The sequence below is a fragment of the Gorilla gorilla genome, chromosome 16 (assembly GCF_029281585.2).
Source record: "Gorilla gorilla gorilla isolate KB3781 chromosome 16, NHGRI_mGorGor1-v2.1_pri, whole genome shotgun sequence".
Taxonomy (NCBI): domain Eukaryota; kingdom Metazoa; phylum Chordata; class Mammalia; order Primates; family Hominidae; genus Gorilla; species Gorilla gorilla.
In genome coordinates this window covers 81,848,011-81,870,139 of record NC_073240.2, presented here as the reverse complement: position 1 = coordinate 81,870,139, position 22,129 = coordinate 81,848,011, and the positions used below count along the sequence as shown (strand labels likewise).

Below are 22,129 nucleotides of genomic sequence, written 5' to 3'. Positions count from 1 at the left end.
GATTCCTGAGGCCTGGTGCTCTCTCCCACCCACAAAGGATAACTCTGCAGCCAACCCACTGGAATGGTGGAAACACCAGCCACGGCACAAATGCCGTTGGTCCACAGAGCACAGCCACTCTGGTAGGGAAGGGCATATACTCTCCAGGAGAAACGGCTGCTGCGTAATCAGGCAGGGCTTGTTGACTCGGGGGTAGATAGAGGTAACCAGAGAAGAATGGGTTGGGGCGGGGCAATCATAATGAAAGAAAGTGATGAAAAAGGGGGATTTGGTTAGAGATTGTTGAGTTATTTAGTGCATTCAGGAACCCTTCCCTGGAGGAGATACAGGACTTCCTTTTCCTTCTCTCCATAAATTAGGTAAATTAGTGGTGGCAGCCCACCCTGAACTGGGTCTTCACCAACATCTCCTGCATTTGACTCCTCAGCCAGGAGCTTGTCACGAGACAACCAAGGTGCAGCAAGAAAGGCCTAGAGGAGCTCTCAGAGGAGGGTGAGCCCCCGCCTCACCAGCCTACACTTCATCAAGGCCCGACGGGGTGGATGGAACACAGAGACAGTTGGCTGAGGCTGCTGACCTTGTAAGATGCTGGGCAGGCACCCTGGCCGCTGATGGGCGTTGTAAGATCATGGGCAGTACACGCACGAGTTAGGTCCAGGGCTGCACGCCACCGCCCCGCACTTGCCCGCCAGACACCCTGGAGAACCGGCTTTCCTCCCATGCACCCACACCATCTAGAGTCTGCATTCCAGCTCTTCAGCCTGACTTCTGGGATCTCGCTCATTAGGCACCACCCACAGCCCTCTTCCCTACTCCAACCACGTGTCAGCTGCTCCCCACCCATCAGTATCACCAGGCAATAGCCATTCCTACTTATCTTCGATTCAGCACACGTGGAATTGCTCCCGTCCCTCAAAATTCCATCTGTGTCAAAGCTCTTGCAGCTGTTTCCTGGTTCTCTCCCACCTTCTCCAGTCCATGCCGACTGCCTGCTGTCACCACTTTTCCCCTTGTCACCAACCACCTTTTCCCAGCCTTTTTCTCCAGTCTCACCCTCCAGTTTAGTCCTCATGTTGTGGCCAGACTGATGTTTCTCAAAATACAAACCAGAGCCTTCCCTTCAACCCCTTGCATTGAGCCTCCAAACCCCTCAGCTGGTCACTGTGGCCACTGCTTCAATGCAGGGCTGACGCACACTTGCTTCTGATACTATTATCCAAAGAGCTTGTCCCATAGTGGCACAGACCATCTTGCTTTATAAATATTCTGCAGGCGAAAAATCTTCATATGATTCTTAAACAGAGGTCTAAAGCAATTTCACCACAGTGCTCTGTGAACCCAATCTGTGAGATGAGGTGTGTGAAGAAGATGGCCTTAGGGCAACTGCTTAAAAACTGATTGTATTCATTGCCTAGTCCAGAAAATGCTCCAAGCACTTTATATTTTATGAAATAATACTTAGTTACCAGCAGAATGTCAAAATGACTGACAGCTGCCAATTACTTAGCAACAAGATTTGATAAGTGAGTGACATACACATATGTATGTACGGTTTCATTCTGAAGCCTTCATCAAGGCAGCGGGGATGATGCCATCTTGGGAACACAGAAGGACATATCTCCAAGATCATGTTTGCTGGGGCAAGGCCATCTCCTCCCCAGAGTGAGGAGACAATTTGGGGTCTGCCTGGAGGAGCTGCAGGACTGAGCCTGTGAACCTGGTGTCTGTGACTTGCGTGTGTACCACATGCTTGCTCGGGGCTGAGTAGCATCAATAAAGAAATTAACTCCTATGTACAGGGAAGCAGGACCAGGACTCCACAGAATTGACAGCTGGGGACACAGGTAGAGCTGTCAGCTTCAAAGACACCTCTGCTGTGCTAAGAGGACCCAGAGCTTGGCTCCAGGAGCACAGCTATGGAAATCAAGGCACAAGAAAGAAGAGGTTCAACTAACTGCACACTGACTTGTGTTTCTTTTCCATCTCTGCTCCTGATGGGGACCTCCTAAGTTTAATCTGAACGGTGAGGTACCCATCTTAGTTAAAGAATACAAAAGGAGAATTTTATAAGATCTCAGTAAAGAGCATCCTTAAACTGCTGACAGCCGTTGAGTCTCCTGTCTGCTATGGGAAGGGAACCTTAGACCCGGAGCAAGCAGACTGAATGAGACAGCCCCATGCTGGGAAATCCCTGATCACTGCAGACATGGTATACCTGGAGCATACTTCCAGTCTGGGAGTTACTGTGCTGGGTACTGGAGACGGGTGCTGGACAGGACAGAGAGCCCACGGAAAAGCAGGGGCAACAGAGAGTGAGCAGGTGCAAACACAATCTCTGTGTGGTTTCCTTGTACACTAAAAGGTCAGAAGAGGATGCTGAGAGTGTGTGATGGGGAGAGCTCCCTGTGAAAAAGTCCCAGGAAATACCCAGGAACCCTAGGACGTGGGACACTGAAAGTCCCCACGCAGGCCTGGCTGAGAGGAGCCACGACGTAAACCTAAGTGCTTCTGCAGCCTCCTCTTTGCTCATGTCAGGGTGATCAGGTGTGGGCACCTCAAGGCAGCAGGTGGGCCGACGCAGGATACTATGAGAGATATGACCAAGTCTAGCTCTAGCCAGGCCACCTACACTGCCATGGTCCAAATCTGAGAAGTCAGCACTTGAAATAATACGACTGGTCACTACACCTCACTGCCAGCTTCAGAGCTACATGAAGCTCTACATACGTGGAATGTCTGTAGAGCAGCCCTGCTACAGATGGCACCAGGACCACATTTCTCCATGATGCCTCAGCTTCCATTTCTACCTCCTGAGGTCCACACCCCTCTCCAGGCCACAGCAGTCCAAACAACAGACCTGCTGAAAATAAACATAAAGCTTCTCCCCAACCTGGAGAAGCATCACCAAGCAGCTGCCACTCTCAAAGCCATTGGGCTTGGAAACAGGCCTCACTCAGGGCAGAATTTGTGCTCATTTCCCCAGATTGCACTAGAACTGGAAGACCAGACACCAGGAGTTTTTTCCTTTTCAGAATTCACCCAGCACACAGTGACAACCTCTGCTCTTGGACAATTCACCAAACTGTGCATGGCTCAAGTTACTGAACAAACAAGGCTTTTCTGCCTGCAATTCCAGTAAAGGGCTTCAGCACTTCTCAAGCAAAGGAAGCATCAATCCCCGTCTCCCCCTACTAGGGATTTCTCTGTGAGATTTGACCAGTTAGGGTAGAGTCAGAACTGTAGGAAGAGACCCTTTGCATAGGCTCATACCACCTGGCCTTCAGAGGTAGCCTGGGGGAGTCATCAGACCAAGAGTGGCTGCGTGGGGGTCTACACATGAGTCCTGTTCAGCTGTCAGCAGCCTCTGGTGCAGTATTAGGCACAGGCTGGCTCTGCCCCACCTTGGTGACACTCGGGAAGGAAGACTGTACCTTTCCAGGAACATCCTTCATGGCCAGTCGCTCCCGGGCATGCTGCAGGGCATTGTAAGGGCCATGAAGGCCAGAAGAAAGCCATTTCAGGAGCCCCATGGAGGCTGGTCAGATACCTGCAGAGAGGGCCCACTGAGGCATATTCAGTAAGGCAGTTTTCCCAGCTTCTGAGGCTGCTCCAGGAAGGGCAGAGGGTTGCTCTCTCCTTGAGAAGGAGGTAGGCATCCTGCTCCCCAGAAGCCATCCAAGGCCCAGGTTTCTGCAAGGCAACTACAAGATACCTGTGTGTCCAGGCTGAATGCAAGACTCACCCAAAACACAGGGAGGAGTCTGAGAAGCCCAGATCCTCCCAAGCAGGGACCCAGGCCCGGCACCTCTGACAATCCCTGTTCCCAGTGAGACACACATCTTGCACGTTTCTATAGCAACTTACAGCTTCCCAAGCACTCTCTCAGCACTGACTGCAATCGATCCTTGCAACCCCCCACCCCCAGCCCCCAATCAGGATATATCTCCTTTCCCCAGAGGAGGAAGCTGAGGCTCCAAGGGTCACACTGACTTACCAGGACTGGGACCAGGCCTGCCAGTCACCTGCTGCCTCTCTCTCACCACCTCTCCCCAGCAGAGCACTAACTGGTCCTAGTTCAAAGCTAGAATGCCCGGAGAGACTAAGGAGCAAAGATATTTAAGGCTTTATGGGGGAAGAATATGCCTAGCAGCTTCCAAAGAGACACAGCTCAGGACTGCTTATGATCCCAGAATTGATTTCCTCCTCTCTCTCCAAAAAACTCTAGTGTTATCCAGGCACTATCATTTCAAATCAGGGTTAATCTCTCCAGCAGAAAAACTGAAGCGGGTAGCATAGCTAAACATGGTAAGAAACGCATCAAGGTGCAGGTCCATCATGTGAGAGCCAAACATCTTGTATGAAGAAATCACACTGGCTGGGCACAGTGGCTCACACCTATAATCCCAGCACTTTGGGAGGCCAAGGCAGGCGGATCACCTGAGGTTGGCCAGCCTGGCCAACATGGTGAAACCCTGTCTCTACTAAAAATACAAAAAATTAGCCGGGCGCGGTGGTGCACACCTGTAATCCCAGCTACTCCAGAGGCTGAGGCAGGAGAATTGCTTGAACCCAGGAGGCAGACATTGCAGTGAACCGAGACCGCGCCATTGCACTCCAGCTTGGGCAACAAGAGCAAAACTCCATCTCAAAAAAAAAAAAAAAAAAAAAGGAAATCACCCATCCATATCAGCATGGTGTTAGAAAGCCACCCCCTCCTACAAAATCTTTCATTCCAGTGTGTGCTAACCCTAACCCTAACCCTAACCCTAACCCACTGAAGCAACTTTAGTTGCTCATAAGCAACACTGTACCAAGTTCTACCCAGCTTATCTGCAACACTTGTCTGGTTCATATGAACTGAGACTGTAGAGGCAGGGAGGAGGCATGGGAAGTTTGGAAGGGCTCCTCTTGGCATTTGCTCTGCAACCTCTGAAAGGCTCGGCTGAATCTCTTCCTGCCTTACAAGGACCTCACGTACCCATCCAGTGTGTCCCACACACGGTAACTGATAAGATGAGGCCAGATAAAAAAAGGGGCACTCCTTGCTGCTACCTGGTCATCCTCTCTGCCTTGGAAATACTTTAGGCATCTTCTCACTTGGAAACAGAGTAACCCACTCTCTAGGCTAAGATGCTCAGACTAAGAATTCTGGAAACCCACAATCTTCTTTTCTTTCTGCCGGGAAAGACCTCTGCAGGACATGTCTACCTTGCATATTTTCCTTATCAACAGAGTTTTGGTCATGATACCTACTCACAAAGCAGGAATGATTAAAACTAAAACATCACCACAACCTATAAAGCCAGGGGGGAAAATGCCTACAAGCTTAAATACCACACAAAACCAAAAGGGAAGTACCAAAATGGGCGTGATGAGAAACAAAAGGTCAATTCTGCAGAAGCTTTCCTACCATGAATATCTTTACTTTTAGATAACTTTAGAGGTTCACTGGCTAACTCTACAAAATATAAGGCATAATTTTGGACTGGTGCAACTGGGTGCTACAATCTCACCAAAGAGCAGCCAATAGGGTCACTTACAGCCATTTCTAAAAAGGTTAAAGAGAGGCCAGGAAGCCCCTTGATAAGGGATTTTGAGTCCAAGCTCTTAGGAGGCTCCAAGCACTGGAGCTGAATCCACAGCCACAGATATGAGAACTCCTTGGAAGGTCTTTAGGGTCTTTTGAGAAAGGGTGTGGAATGAGTCTGAAGGGAGCAAAAATATACAGATAATACACAGTGACAAGAATTAAAGTTTGAGGACTGCATGCTTGTTTGTCCCCAAGTTGTAAATGTAACAAAAAGACAGTTACATTAGGAATGTTTCCTCTCTTTTGTTTTAATGAAACATTACGCATACATTCACATACGTAAGGCACATGATGAGCACGGTGTATAATTTTGACTCTATTGATGACAGCTCTGGGATGTTAGTAATGCCCCTTATGAAACAATATTTAAGATGCTTCCATGTACTGGTGGCAGCTGACCCCAGCTGCAGGTATGAGAAGGTGTCCTGGAACTCCCCAGAAAATGTATCAATCTAAGGGGCCGTTAAAGTAGGAAGATGCCTCTGAACCACTCAGAGTGATGAAAAGGCTTTGGCCTTCTGCTGGAGTGTGAGGTTGCAGGACGTGCTGGGCAGGACTGGCATCTGCCTCCCCGGCACACCAGGGCCATCCACACAGGCACAGGAACCAGGGAGGGACTGGTGCCAACCTCACTACAGGAGGGTGCGGCACCACTACCAGCTGCCCGGGAGGATCATCTTTGGAGAAACACTTTCTGGAGTGTAATCGGCATTTTTCCAAAGTCACAGGGTTTATCACCACCTGCTGTTAGGATCAGTGACTTGATAACTGGAATTCCAACAGTGAGGTCAAGCCAAGCATTCCCAGTGGAGGCTGCTTTCTTGGCTGAGCCCAGGAAGAAAGGCTGGCTCTGCGACTTCACTCCTTTTTGCCTCCTTGGCAGAAAGGCCTCCTCCTCTGAAACTCATGCCATCCGTCTCTGCCACCTTCTAGGCTCTTCATCATCATCACCACTGCCCACCCACACAGCCAGCCAGCCCCTGCCCCCAGACCACCCCCAAGACAGCCTCTGCAGGGGGTGATGCACACCCACCCATCTGTCTCCCCATGCCTCTGCTCCCAGGACTGACCTCGGCCTCCTCTACTGGACCTCGGCCAGCCTCTCCCATGATGGTGGCTTCTAACTATTTGACCACAACTTCCTACTTTTCCAGCCCTCTCAAACTCCCACAAAATCAGAACTATTCTTTGACCGCATTGCTACTTCCCGTCCCCGGCCTCCTCCATTCTCTTCTCACTCCTCCGGCCTGCCGGCCTCCCTTCACTCCCTCTGCCATTGGATCCACAGCTTGGCCTCTTCAAGCACCCTCTCATTGAGACCTTAACCACCTCGATTCCTGTCCTTCCATGGCACCTGCCGTAATCCTCAACCCTGAGTCTGAGAAAAGCCTCCATTCCCTGTATCCACACCGTTGGGTATTGCTGGAGGGAAACTGCACTTATACACATTGATGCCACCTCACATTGGTGGTCCACAATCTCAAATGGGGTCTAAAGTTTTAACATCTCTGTCTTCGGTTAGCCTCCTTCCTGTGAATTCAACCCAGGGCCACCCTAAACTTCGCTCTCAGGCACAATAGCAAACCTCTTCCCACCGGTGGCACACAGCCCCATTTCCTACCTAATCAAGACAATGGAAGCCACGAGAATTAACCCCTCCACTTCTGATGCACCCACAGCCTCGCACTTGGCCTCACCTGCAGCTCCTTCCTTCTGCCTTGGAGCATGAGTACTCCCTTCTGTGGGGCAGAGCTCTCTCCTCCTCCTCTGGACCCATCTCTCCCCAGCGTCACTCCTGAGTCTTCCAAATCTCTGGCTATCCCCATTATTTCTCCTCCTCACACGGATGTACTCACAGTCTTCCCATCCTTAAAAAGTACCCCTCCCAGAGCCCCTTCCTTTTTGATCTACATCCAAACTGCTCAAAGAGTTGTTCTCATGCATCTTCATGTCTTCATCTCCCCATCAGTCCTCAGCCCACTGCAGTCTGGCTTCTGTCCCCCAGGTCCCCGTGACTTTGTGTGGGGGGAAGGAAACTTCGAATGTAGGCAGAGCCATGTTCTGCATATCACAGCTCCCCGAATGGCACGAATCCCATGTGTGAGAAAGAGCTGAGGCCTTGGGATGTGGTGGAGCGGGCCTGAGAACATTTCTGGCACTGGCAGGCGGGATCCTGGAATGCCTATGCACGTATGGGCGTGCACATGTGCGTGCTTGTGTGTGCACCTGAGGTCACACAGCAGTGGCAGCTTCACATCTACTACTTTGTTGCATCTAAGGCCTGCTGTGATGGGCCTGGCTGTGCTAAAGTAGGAACCATACCAAATTCCTATAATTGAGCTGCTTTGTGACTGTGACCATACTTCCCAAATCAAAAATTGAGACATGAGGTCTCATGATAGGCAGGACATTTAAACTGGGAAGCCCCCTTGCGAAAAGCTGGAAAAGCTGATGGCACACGCACAAGAGACAGAAACCATGGCACAGCACCCTGCCTAGATTCTGAGTCAGCAAACTACGGTGGGTGCTGGCTCACAAGGCAGCCTCTATCTCTTCCGGGGCCTCACATGAAGGGGCTTCTGTTGCCTGATTATAAGAAGAGAAAAAGCCAACAGGAGAGGCACTGGGGTGTTCCATGCCAATTGGAAGCAGATTCTCCACTCCTCCCCTGGACAGCAGCCACAGTCACTGCAAAGTGGAGGGATGAGGGTGGATTCAGTCGTCTCTCCCAGTGCTGAGCAGCTCAGATGCAACCATGGGCCTATTCACTGAAGGCCCAGCAGCTAAGCCTAGGTGACCTCTAGGCCTCTGCGGTCCTACAAACTCATTCCTATTAGTAACAGCATATGCTGGAAACACACCCTATCTTCCTTATTTTTCATGGGGGAAATGATATGGTTCACAGATGCCTGGGTTTGAACCTGGACTGTATAAAAACGGACTCACAGACAGGGTCATGAGATAGTTACCCAGAGTGTAGAGTTTCTGTTTCTTAATGATCGGGCCTAATACAATGAACTCTTTGTACCCCTGCACTATTATTTCATCACTGACACTGATCTTTTCAATGTCAAACAAACGTCACTCCTCATCTCTCTTCCTCTTTATGTTTTGAGGCCCCAGGAATCATCATTTCCTAAGGTTAGCATGCTATGGAATGTTATCTCAAGGGGAATTTTGACACGGAGGAACCAAAGTCATTGTTCTTTCATAGAGGGAGGCTGTGTACAGCGAGAGCAAACTGGGGCAGGGAGATATGTGCCCTTGTTTCCATTTCAGCAAGAAAGCACACCCTGCTATTAAAATGTATCCCAAGAAATGGGTGGATGTCCGAGCTGCCATTCTGTCTGCACCGAGGGAAAACAATACATGCTTCTGTTATTGAAACTCACGTCCTGTTTTGATTAGAAACTCCAAGGTCATTAGTGACCAAAATGTTCTCCATCTCCTCTCTACTGTTTCAACCAAAGCAGACGCTGAAAGATGGAAGGAAAAGATTTTGGGGACGAAAGTGTATGGCATGATGCGAGTTTACTATGGACTTGGAGACTCTGGGAATCCCTGGGAAGTAACGAGATGCATGTCCCTGTTGGACTGGTGGAAAAGTGTGTGGAACTCACAATCGCAATGCAGTTTGTAAAAGGAATCATCACCAAAAATGGCTACCATGAGGGGAGAAAACTAGGGTAACTCAGGGGGCCCAGAACTCAATATGCATGTGGTTCCTCCAAAAACAACTGAGGCCATCAGTCCAAACTATGGACCATGGATACAGAAGAAAAGCAACCGTCACCCGTGGCAAGTTTTCAAGTCCATCAACAACCAAGAATTAGGAAGGCTTGGAGGCTTGGCTAGTGGAGAGGAATGTCAAAGGCAGGCCCTTCCTTAGGTAAGTGGGTACAGATGTGAATTTTGCTAAGAATGATGGAATGATTTGTGCCTTCCTGTCAACACTGCCAAACTTCCTACTATATCTTAAACAAAATGGAAAAAAAAAAAAAAGACACAGTCATGGGGTTGGGCCTGCCTTATCCTTCACGTATGTAATGTGTATAACCCATGGACATTCATGATCCAGCAAACTTTCCATGAGGTTGTCTGCACTCAGGATGGCACCACAGAGCCCAGATAAAGATGCTGTCACGTGGCCAGGGGGCAATACAGTTCTTAGGAGCTGAAAACCCAGTTTTCTATCCTGCATCCAGAACACAGCTGCCTGGTTTCTCATATCTCTTCTTATTTTCCATGGTAGCAATAAAAGACTTATCTTGACAGTTTTTTCTAAACTTGAACTCTAGGGCTTTTCAGCAAGAATGAATTCCTCTGTTTGCCTTATAAGCAATGAATATTAATTTTAATAGATTCCTTTTTAAAAGACATAGGAATTTTTAAAAATACTTTTTAAAAAGCCCTATTGTCTTTTTAAAACGAATCCTTAAAATTGACATTAATTGCTTATAAAGCAAACAGAGTTAATAACTTATTACTTACCTTATGATCATCTCTGCTGGGATGTGGCAGGGTCGCTAACAGCTAGCTGCCACTGGGCCAAATACTGCCACAGAGTGAGGGAACCAGTCAAACTGCAGGCAATGGCTTTTGCAATGACAAAAGACGTTACATTCTTGTATCTTTCTAAGGTGAATGCTGGCTATTGGCTTCTTTAAGTCTAAGGAAAATAAAATAAACTTACCTTGAAAATTTACTGGGGCCTTCACCATCTTCATCATCGAAGTCCATTCTGAAAAGTCAAGATCACAAGTGAGCACTGATTATTAGAAGAACATTTTAACTGGTAGCAGGAGCTGCTGGAACAAAAGGAGCTTTATTCACTAGGACTGCTATCCATTGATCCCAACCTTTGGCAGTGCTACAAGCAATATCTCTACACAGTCATCAAACGGGTTCAAGACAAGAAGAGGCAAAATGAAAGGTCTTCAGTCTAAGCACCACTAACTCTATGGCTGGGAATATTTAAGTATCAACTAGTACCCTCCAGAACTCTATATGCCATTCCCTTCTTAGAACTCTTGGCAGACAATGGATTGCTCAGGCTATGATGGAAAGGTGGCTCTTCCTTGTCTCTCACCATCTTTGGGAATACCTGCACCCCGCTGCATCATCTATTCCACATTAAGACTTTTTTCTTAGTTTATCTTATGGTATATTAAGAGCCTAAAAAGGCTCACGGGATTTTGAAAACAGAAGTTTTCAGGGTGAAGGGATCACAAGGGAAAGAGAAATACTACTGGTTGTACTGCTTAAAAATGTGGCTGGTCTTGATGAGTCAAAGTGAAAAGGACATTCAAGACTTTGCCCTATTAAATCCAGGACCACAAACATGGCTGTTGAGGGGAAAATGGCTGTTTGGGGCTCAAGCTACTCAAATCAGCTGTGCTTGTGGAAACTCACCAAGTAGTTATTCAGATTCACCCTTTACTGGGCCTCTCAGTGTAAACATAAGACAGAAAGACTTGATAGATATTTGTTGAACTAATACCTCAAACTCTTCTCAAAAAATCATGTCTCTGTAATGGTAATTCACACAATTCCTAAACATGTTAGGGCAGAGGGGGTACTTAATTGGTGTCAAGTGTACCCAGAGTCCTTGGGGAAACAAAATGAAAAATGATACAGATGTCTGAGCTTTCCTGGACATCCAGGGTGAGTGGAGCTCCTTGGAGAGAATGTCTCAGAGCCCCTGCATTCCCCATCTTGTTCTTTGTAGTCCTGGTGGACTGGATGAGGCACAGTTCCCATGGAATTCAAGCAGAAGGAAGGCCAGCCTGCCTGGCAGCCTGGATTGAGAAATTCCTTGCCTGAACAGCTCAGTATCAGAATGGAGTGTGTATTAAATGACCACTGCTACAGATTCTAGAGCTGCTGGCCTCCCAGTAAGGGTGACCCATACCCTCAGGCTCTAAGGGCAGGGCTTCAGTGGCTAATGAGTGACTTGGAGAAGGCACAGGACACCCAGGTTACCAGGAAATGGCAGATTACATAGGGCGAGCCATCCTTGCATGGGCACACCCAAGAAGCTCCCAACAAGACAAATCCTAGTCTCTAGGGGTTTAGGGGCAACCTGAGGGACCTAGGGACTGGAATTAGGTAAGGCAAAGAAGTATTTTCTTCTTAAAATTAGTATCTTTTGTTTTTGTTTTGTTTTATGTACAGCGTAGCCAAAGTCCTAATCTTGGCCTTATTTTGTTTGGAATGACCTGACAGGATCCCCTGCTAATTTGGAATCTCTGGTTCTCGGACACAAGGGTTATACTAACAGTACAAGAACAAAAGGAGTTACATAACTGGAAAAGATGACAGTAATGATAACAGAAATACCTACGCACAAAAAGAAGAGGAGATGGGGTAGAACAGTGATAAGAAAAAAAAAGTACAGTTAAAGGGCCTTACAGACACCACTAAGAGAGACAGACACACACCTCTGCAAGGTAGTTTGGGAAACCAGGCACCAGGCAGCAGCTTTAGAGTTGCCGATGTTGTGGACAAGTGGGAGCTGAATGCAAGACTTTCTAAACGAATCAAAGCTATCAATATTCTGCATAATTACTAAGCCATCACCCCACCTTTCTCGGAAAATTACATCGGGAAGGTAAGCACCAAAAACGCTGTAACCAAATTCACCCGAAGTTCTGCAGAGCCGCAGAACCACGCTGCCACCTAGTGTTCACTATGGGGAAGAGCGATTTTGCCGTCCACATGGAGGTTATTTAACACCCCGTGCGTGCTGTCAAAAACATTTCAGCGTTAAGAAAAAGAAATAGCAGTTTCAACATTCCAAAGAACTCATGCAAGCATTTAACAAAACCACAAGTGGGTGTGAGACATACAGTTATCTTTAAAATTCCTTTTAGCTCAAGTTGGTATGAGTGTGATTGTCAGTACTCCTGCAAAATGCAATTTATAAGCCAGCCCTCTGTCCTCAGCCTTCATGATCTTCGGTGTGTTTAGGGTGACCAACCATCCTGATTTTCTCAGTATAGGAGTGGAGATACCTGGGATCTAGGACTTCAGTGCTAAAACTGGAAAAGTCCTGGACACACCAGGATGGTTGGTCACCTTTGTTTTTGCAAAGAGTTCTGTTCTTTACCTAGCCCTTTGTGGGACCAGACAGATAAGGAAGTGAGCCCCATGGTAAACAATACCACGCTGGCCAGGTCAGCTGTGGCTCAATCAAGCAGAGGGTATGAGAAAGAGATGGCCTTGCTCCAGACCCAGAGTCTTCTGAAGTCCGCTGGGAACTTGGGAACCAGCATTTGTCTGGGAAAATTAGGGACCCAGATCCTGTGCCTCACACCTGTGCATGTGTACAGCCATCAGCTCTAGGAATTCGGAGGCGAACCAGGAGATAAATCAGGACACAAATGTTTAAATACTCAGGATGACTCAATCCACCCGAAAACAGTCTCACTGGCTCATCAGCAACATGGAAAACAATGCAACCCTGGAGGACACAAAGGATCTTTTAGAGCCACACCTGCCAAGATGCTGCTGCTTTGGACCGCTATCACCATCTTGGATTCTCTACTTTACATAGGACTACCATAAGCTATGCCTATTTCTTTTCTATAAGTCTAAGTAAATCATCCTTCGTTTTATATCTTGTATGTGTCTCTATTATACAGCAGCATCTGGATAATAAAGGAGAGAAATCAAAATATGACTTTTAAGTCCTATTGTACTCATTTTAATTCAACACAGTGAATGGATGATAGAAGAGTCTTCAAAAAGGGGGCTGAAAATGCATTTTACTGTACTTTTCTGTCGATGAGCCTGAATGCCTGCCTCGACAGAAAGCCATGATAAGCATTTCTGAACTTGCAGTTAGGAGTGAGTGAGTGAAGTGAAGCTCCCTGACGGTGACTGTAATCATAATAATGCTTCATCAAATACGAGCCACTAAACAGAAGTCACTTATGCTCTAGTGAGATAAAAGGGCTGGTCCCACAGTGACAGTAAAGGAGTGATCCGGGGGAAACCCAAAGCTTCTGCAACAAGTGAAGTGTCAAGGGCTGCTGGAAAATGCTCCTCCTTCAGAGCCTGGACTGGCCAGCCCAGACTGCAGCAATGCTAGCACATAAAAGTTCACCAAGAGAAACAGCTGCTTACATAAATATACCTGCAATTTGACCACATTCCAGCAGCTCCCAGGGTTACCTTAGAGGGAGATGGCTATAAAATAGTCTATTGGCTATAAGTAACTTGAAAATAGTTTTTCCTCAGTGATGCTATTTTAGAAGCCCAGCATCAGACTCCAAGTGGAAAGGGACTGACACATCCCTGCCCTCAGCCTCCACCCTCCATCCCCATCAAAAGCTAGCTTTGAGATGGGCACAAACCCTAACTAGCCACTGCTGCTTCCCCCAACTGAATTTGCTCCAGTGAAGCCCCCCACCCCTCACCACCCTGTCACTGAGATCAGGGAGGTTACTACAAATATGCATTCCAGGTGACTTGCTTCAGCTCATTTCTCCCACGCATGTGGAATCACTTTTGAAAGAATCTGGGACTTTGGAACCTCCACCTTGAGTCCCAAATGCTGGGACAGCAGGCAGCTCACTAAGACACTTACTGATGAAGGCTGTCAGGGAAATGGGAAGAAAGTTAAACCATGAAGATCCACAGTGCTAGGCCCAGCGGGAGGCCTGGAGGATCCCAACTGTGAGACATTGGTTCTAATTGGCTTTGGAACACTAGGGTGGGAAGGGGGGTTATCCTGGAAATTTGGGATACTTCCCTCCATCAGAATAATCAGGTCAGAGTGGGAAGACCTAGGCAAGGAATAGGGGTGTGGGAAGGTCCTTGCCAATGCCACTACCCCCTTCCACCACCCCCATTCCTCCTCTCTCGTCTTTCCCCTCTCTCTCTGAGTCTCTCCACTATGTCCCACATTCTCAGACAGAAAAGGGAGGTGGAAGAACACCATGCCATCAGTAGGGAGGGCAGTGGGAAATGCGTGCCATGGCACAGGAGCAGGGGCCTGCCATGGGGTTACCTGCATTTCGATGAGAGTGAGTGACTTCCATCAGGGTCTCCTTTGTACTTAGTTAAGTGTTTATTTGGCTGTGGTCGAAGGAGCTATTATCATGAGCTTCTAGAACAGCGGTGGCCTCAGTCATAGAATTTCAGCAAAACATGTAAAAACATCAGATGCAAGAATTACTATGGAAACGGCCCTGTAAAAACGGAGGTTTCTTTGCTTAGACACAGGATACATCCCTAAGCCATTGAGGCTTGGCAAGTGGAATCATGGTTTGTTTGCCCCCTCCCTCCGGCAGGGAAAAGGAAGTAGGAGTGAGGATGGTGGAGGACAAGCACCCTAGAGAGGTCAAGCTCATTGATTTGCCTTCCACAGGTCCTGCCCTTGCCCCTGGGTGATTTGTCAGCAATTGCTGTTCATCCTCCTTCCTCTCTCATTGCTTTTCTCGATGTTTCATTCCCTTGGCTTTAAGTGGAATTCAATGCTAGGCTCTGTCTCTGCCTGCTCAGGATCCACATCTGCCTCCAGTGCCACGCTGTGTGTGTGACCTGGGAAGGAAAGCACAGTGGTGCAGGACTTCTTCAGAAATGGGACTGAAGCTAGATGCAGTGGCTTATGCCTGCTGCCCCAACACTTTGGGAGGCCAAGGTGTGAGGATTGCTTGAGGCCAGGAGTTCAAGACCACCCTGGGCCACAGAGCGAGACCCTGTCTCTAAAAATAAAATAAAAAGAAATGGGACTGGGTCCCCAGTCAAATCATCAGCTCGGGGAGCAACCACAAATCAGGGTGTGGACACCAGGCTGGGGTCAGAAACATGGAGGCCAAGGAGGGAAGTAGCCTTGGCTCACCGCAGCCCAGGCCCTGCGGGAGGGAAAGAGGAAACTCCTGGCAGAGGCTCAGAGGTGACTTCCCAGCACAGAGACGGTTTCTGGTCCTGTAAGTACTAGGCTGGGCCTGAGCATCTCTGCCTGGACTTGGTCCTGACTCAGCCCACCTCCCTCCTCACAGAGCCCTGTGCTGGCCTCTTCTGGAAAAGGACTTGGGCAGGCAATGGGGCTCTGTCCTCAGGGAATGCGAGTTAGAGTGCACATAGACATTTAAAATAATTTTAAAAGGCCTGGAATTGTAAAAAAATCAATTAAGTTGACACCTCTTGTCTTCTTTTAGCAACTGCTGAGTTTAGCACCTAGTTAGCAAGAATGGCTGGTTGAAATCGGATGGCTGGGTTTGCAGGAAGCCCCAGAGGTGAGCCACATCATTTATTACAGAGTTGATCTGCGGAGCTTTGCCCCAGGCACCAACACTGCTCATTATAGCTCTGCTGGTTCCGCTGTAAAGATGGTGGCAGCTGCAGAGAGAGAACTGGCTGTATCAGCACCCAGCAAGTGCAAGTGAGCGTGCTGAATACAGAGAAAGCTGGCATAACCACTGAGCTCTGTTGCTGGGCTTTTTAACCCTCTCCCTCATCATAAAAATCTCAGACCCTCCTTTAGAGACTATACAACGCACATAACAGTCTTTTTTCCAACCTAAAATTACAAGGCTGAATATGCTTTTGCATTCTAGCCACACTCCATCCCAGATCCTGATACTTCCCATTGCCTCCACTTATGCTCCCTTTAAGAATCATATTGGACCACCTAAAAACGGGCACACCCTGCAGGCCTTGGGCTGTGAGAAGTGGGTTCTGCTGTAACCAGACAGTTGCATTCCCAAGGAGCTGTGTGTTATCAGAAATTGCTTTAAAAGTACAAATTGATTCAACTTCATGAAAAACCTTGTTTATCAAATAGTGCATCGAAAATAAAATGGATTCAACAGGAGAAAGGGGCTAGGTGATATCTTGAGTCTGAAAATGTCCATCATGTTTTTCCTGCAGGATTTTGGTTGGTTGGATGGTTGGTGGGTAGTTGGTTGGTTGGTTGATTGGTTGGTTGGTTGGTTGATTGGTTGGTTAGTTGGTTGATTGGTTGGTTGATTGGATGGTTGGTGGGTAGTTGGTTGGTTGGTTGGTTGGTTGGTTGGTTGGTTGGTTTTTCAGGTCTGTGTACAGCCACAAACATTATGGATCATGAATAGGTGCAGTTTTGGTTCCATCTGCTCAAGAGTGATGACATTTCTGGCCCTATCAGAACAAGTACACTTGGAACAATAGTACTTAGTGTTATTACCACCTTCACCGGCAGAGCAGCAGACAATGCCAACTGTCTGGTCTTCAAGCACTGAGATTTAGCCAATTCTTTTGAAAGGAATTCCTGCACACCATCTCTGAAGGAGGAAAGAATGGACAGCACCAGGGTGGAATCTTTGCAGCCCACAGGGGCTGGAGCTCAGCACAGCAGTGCTGCCAAATCTGACTTGGAGGCTCAGGCAGGATGACGGGTGAGCCCTCTCCCTTCAGATGGCCTGAGCCAGGCCCAGCAGGATCACAAAGCACATTCTCACCACAAGGACAAGCAAACAGAAGTCCCCAGCTGGGTGCCGAGGCCCAAAACACTTAGAAGCAAATCATGTGCATATTTAGGAATCTTGTAAAAGTTAAACAGGATGCAAACTGCTGAGCTTTTATTCTACAGGAGGGGGAGAAACAATATTTTCCTAACAGGTCAAGAGCATTGCTCAACATTTATTAAGCCAATTCCTGGAAACGCTGAGGTTGCTTACCCGGAACGCCGCTTTCCTCCACGGGCAGGCATGGCCCCCGCCATCCTCACCTGTCCGGTGGCCGCCATGGGGGCAACGGGCAACGTCACAGATCCAGGTATGTCTGAAGCCATTTCTGGAATTCAGCAAAGACAAGAGGTTTTGTCAATGCCAGAAAAGCCCAGTAACAGGCAAGAAAGTTGTCATACGGTACCAGAAGCACCACCTGCGCAGAGAGCCCAGGGAACTGCATCCTGCGGCCGCTCTGCCATCATCAGCTACGTGGCTGGGGCAAGTCTTTCCTCTTTCTCTGGAAAAGGGTATCTCTGGCAGTACTCTCATATTTACTGATTGGAACTGTGGTTAAACAGTTTAACCACAGAATTAAACAGAATTAAAAGAGCTTAGCAGCTTTCATAAGGGACTCCTGTCTCCTGACCACCTGGAGGCAGGTAAGATGCAGAGGAATCCGAGCAGCACAGCTAAGGCCTGAGGGAAAGAACCAACTCCTGGTAACCCAGATGGGGCACACGCCCTGAGAGGCAACGCCCTGCTGCAGTGCCCGCCGCTGCCCCTCCGTTGCCCTAGGTTCGTGTTCAAGCAGAAAGGCTGGTTGCCACACCTACTCTGGACTCAGAAGCCCTGAGTATCTGAGCCCTGCTTGGCCCCTCTGTTCTTGATGAAGACAGTGAGCTCTAGGGTGTTAAAAGCATCACTTGAGGCTATAGCAGGCCAGGCTGAGGCTTCCTGGATCTCCAGAGCTGGACCTTTTCAGGAATAAATATTAATTTAAAGAATAAGAAGGTCTGTTACTAAATAAGAGTACCTTTCCTGCACATTGTGGCCAAGACATTATTTCTTATAAGCCAGATAATTTTGGAAGCTCGTTAAGGTCATCTTAAGCATCCCTGATTTCAAAGAAACCACACTAAGCAGTCTCTCTTTCCTACTTAACGGAGAGCCCCTAAGCTCAGGCACCCTTTCCCAGACCATTCCATGGCTCGACAAATGTTTCAAGTGGCCTCTGTGATTCTGTTTACCGTGGTTGGGAAGGACTTCCACAGTGTTAGCTTTTCTTAGCTCAACTTTTACCCAGGGGAAGAAGGGAAGCAGCAATCTACAAAAATATATATAAAAGATGGGTCAGGATGCATAAGGAATCTGGGCCCTTCTTAGTGGAGAGAGATGCCTGGTGATGTTGACAGTGCATGGTTGGTGTAGGTTACTGCTCTTTCCTTTCAGTAGAACTCAGGGAGTTCTGTGACAGTTGACCCACAGTTATGCCCCAAAACACTGTATGTTTAATAAACACATCTGAAGCTCAACTTGAACTATCCCACTCAAAACTCTTGAAGAAGAATTTTACAATACACAATACAATTTCACAATAAACAAAAGCTTAATTTAGTCATCTTGCTATGTCCACAAAACTTGGGGAATGATTACACTTTTGTTTTGTTTTTTAAACCAAGGTACACATCAAAAAGTCCTCAAGGAAAAAAAAAATCCTCCTCTTAAAGTAATTCTCTCCCCTTTAGACAACTGAGTTTGTGACAGCTAGACAGTATTAAAAGCAATAATCCAGCAACTTTATCACCTGCCTGCTTTGATAAAATATTTATATTTTTCTGAAATGGAGGCTAAAACACATTGAGTCCATTATGTCCCCAAACTGAAGGGCAGAATCACTGTTACAGCAAAGACAGATGACAATGAAAGTCACTACTTTCTAAAATAAGTTCCACAGAACAGCAGCCCCTTAAGATTCTCCAAGAAACAGAGTTCCACGGTCAAATAAGTTAAGAAAAAAGCTGTGCACTTACCCCCTTTCTTGGAGATTCCAACATCCACTAAAAACATATTGACAAGTCCTACCTATATAAAGAGGATTGCTTAACTTCGGTTATCCCAGTATATCATAAATATCTCTAATTGTGGAAACTTTAAAAATGGATCACCTGCTCAGCTAATGTTCTAAGCAGCACAAGTTTTGGTTTTTTGTTTTTTTTTTGTTTTTTTTGTTTTTTTTTGAGACGGAGTCTCACTCTGTCACCCAGGCTGGAGAGCAGTGGCATGATCTCGGCTCACTGCAAGCTCCACCTCCCGGGTTCACGCCATTCTCCTGCCTCAGCCTCCTGAGTAGCTGGGACTACAGGCACCCGCCACCATGCCCGGCTAATTTTTTTTGTATTTTTAGTAGAGATGGGGTTTCACCGTATTAGCCAGGATGGTCTCCATCTCCTGACCTCATGATCTGCCCACCTCGGCCTCCCAAAGTGCTGGGATTACAGGCGTTAGCCACCGCGACAGGCCCAAGTTTTGGTATTTTAAAGCCATTACCTCGTTCCTGCCTTCGAGTTGAGGAAATTTCAGGCTGGAAGAGATCTTAGCCATTGTTGGTAATCCTAGAAAGGTTGTCATCCCTTCCCTGTTCCAATCACCTGAATTTAATTTGGGTAAAACAAAAATGTCGATAGTTTTGGCAATATAAGTTGAAAAAAGTAAAGCTCCCCAAAACCTTGGCTGGTGGGGCAAAGGATGAGGAATACTGAAAACCAAGTCCTTTCTTTCCTCCAACAGATGAAGGGAGCAAGGCAAAGAGAGATTAGATGACCTGCGTGGATGCCCACAAGTGATCTTTCTTTTTCTTGTCTGATTTCATGTCTAGTTTCTTTTTTTCATGTCCTATTTCATTGGCCAGAACTTTCAGAGCAATATTGAGTAAAAATGACCTATCATGAGGTAAAAGAAAGTCACTACTTTGCAGTCAAATGTATCTGGTTTCAAATCACAACTCAAACACTTCCCAGCTATGAGTGACGGGGCTACTCTAGGTCAAAGTGTCAGCTGTGAAATGTTCATAATATGTACCTTGAAGGGGCATTTTAAAAATTAAGGACAAGGTATGTGATGAGCCTAATATAGTGCTTGGGAAAAGAAAACACTCAAGCAACAATAACTAAAATGATCATGATTATGCTGATGGTAAGCAATCTTGCTTGAACCTTGCATTTAACTGGAATGAGCTGCCGGTTTAAGACAGACACTGTTTCTGTTGTCAAGGAATCTGCTCCTATGTCTACTTTAAAAAGTTTATTTAAGGAATGGATGCCTCATTTTATCAAATGCTATTTTTGGTAATTAAGTGTTCTGGATACTAAATAAGCCAAACAGAAAATGCAATCGATGAGACTAACATTGACTTTAAAGATAAAATATTTTCTCTAATATTGATTTTTAGGAGCCACCCTTAATAAATTCAAACAAAAGTGAAAAAACAAGTCTCTCTCCTCTGCAATCTATGTCCGTATCTATAATGTGATCAGCTGTCAGCCTTCCCTGGAAAAGTCTGGCACCAGCTTCCCAAATCTGGCATCTTTTCTCTGTGACTCAAGTCGAAGCAAACAAAACTCTTGGGATGTCCATCCAAAGAAGGTGGCTTAGGAAGGTCCCTGTTCAGGTTGGAGGTGACAGTCCCAAAGACAAGGCCTGGTATCAATAGAGCAAAGCTGGCTAAACCTTCAGATGAAGAGCAGCCCTGCAAGCCAGTTGATGATGTGCTCCAGGGTTTCTGAATTTCACTCACCAAGAGAACTGAACACTGCACTGTATAGGGAGGAAATCACACTTTGGATACCTCCAGGGTGGCTGTGCAGCCACCACGATACCCTGCAGCTGTGGGTATTCATGAGTAGAGCCTTTCCAGAGGAGAGCTCAGCAGTCTGTGTCAACAGGCATTAGAATATTCATGCACATGTACACCCCTGACACACAGCAAACACACTCCCCGCTGTCCTGGACCTAACAGACATAGCTTCTACCTTGCTGTGATGGGAGATGAGAGGAAGGGTGTGTGTGTGTGTGTGTGTGTGTGTGTGTGTGTGTTATATGCACAGAAAAAAGACTAGAAGGCAGATAGAAATACACTAATATGTTAAACTTGCCTATTTCTGTTGTGAGAATTACAGGTGGGTTTTATTTTATCCTAAAAGCTCTTCTTGTTTTTTTGAATATTCTAGTTTTCTCCCAATGCATGTGTTAATTTAATGTTAATTTAATGATATTTCAATTGAGTGATGACAAATAGAATAATACTTTTTAAAGGGTTTCATGTGGAAGACACAGGAGAAAATATATATAACTGGTGAGAACTGGAAGCAATGAATGAATGAGACAGAGACAGAGGAAGGGGAAGCCCTTTTTAAATAGTAAGTGTCCAATAATGGGACGGATTGGCTTAAGAACAATGATAAAATTTTACCTAAACTAAGATTTATGTTGGGTACTGACTGTGTTCCCAGCACTCTGCCATCTTCTTTGCACAAGCTTTACATCCACCCTGTAAAATAAATGGAAATTCATCCCATTTTACAGATTAGGAAACTCGGCAGGGACCGGTCAGCCCTGTACCCTGTAACATGGCTAGTGAAGGGCAGAGCAGGCTCTTACGTGTTTGGCCACCCACTGTGGGGTCCCTGTCCCTTGTGGTGCCCAGGCTGAGGCCAGGTGGTTAGGCAGATCCTTCCCCGGGGTGGCAAGAGACGTGCTAAGGCCACGATTCTCAATCACAGGCCCAGATGAAAGTTGTATGGCACGTAGGACATGTTCATGCTTTGGGGTCACTCCATCTAGCCATGGGGTCCGTGCGCAAGCTATTGAACCTTGCGAAGCTTCAGTCTCCCCCTCTACAAGATCAGGAAAATACTTACATCACACGGTTATTGTGAGTATTAAGGAAAGCCAATTATTTATCATGTCTAGTAGAAGAAATGTTCCTTCTCCTCTGTTACTTTCCCCTAGAACAGAACGTCTTTTCCAAGCAGACATTATACGTGTATGTACGTGTGATCTTTATATAACCCTTGAGCAAATTACTTAGCCTCTCTGTGCCTTGGTT

General features: G+C 46.9%; 1 protein-coding gene across 6 annotated transcripts in view; it reads right to left on the bottom strand.

Annotated features, from left to right (window-relative positions):
• Window positions 1-22,129, bottom strand: part of ARNT2 (aryl hydrocarbon receptor nuclear translocator 2) — a 197,114-nt gene that overhangs the window by 132,837 nt on the left and 42,148 nt on the right. For all 6 annotated transcript variants that reach the window (XM_004056650.5, XM_019011003.4, XM_063698766.1 and 3 more), the window contains exons 2-3: window positions 17,254-17,368; window positions 10,284-10,331 (exon numbers count right to left, since the gene is read on the bottom strand). In XM_004056650.5, coding sequence (XP_004056698.1) covers window positions 10,284-10,331; window positions 17,254-17,368 — 163 coding nt within the window. The remainder of the gene's footprint in view (window positions 1-10,283; window positions 10,332-17,253; window positions 17,369-22,129) is intronic.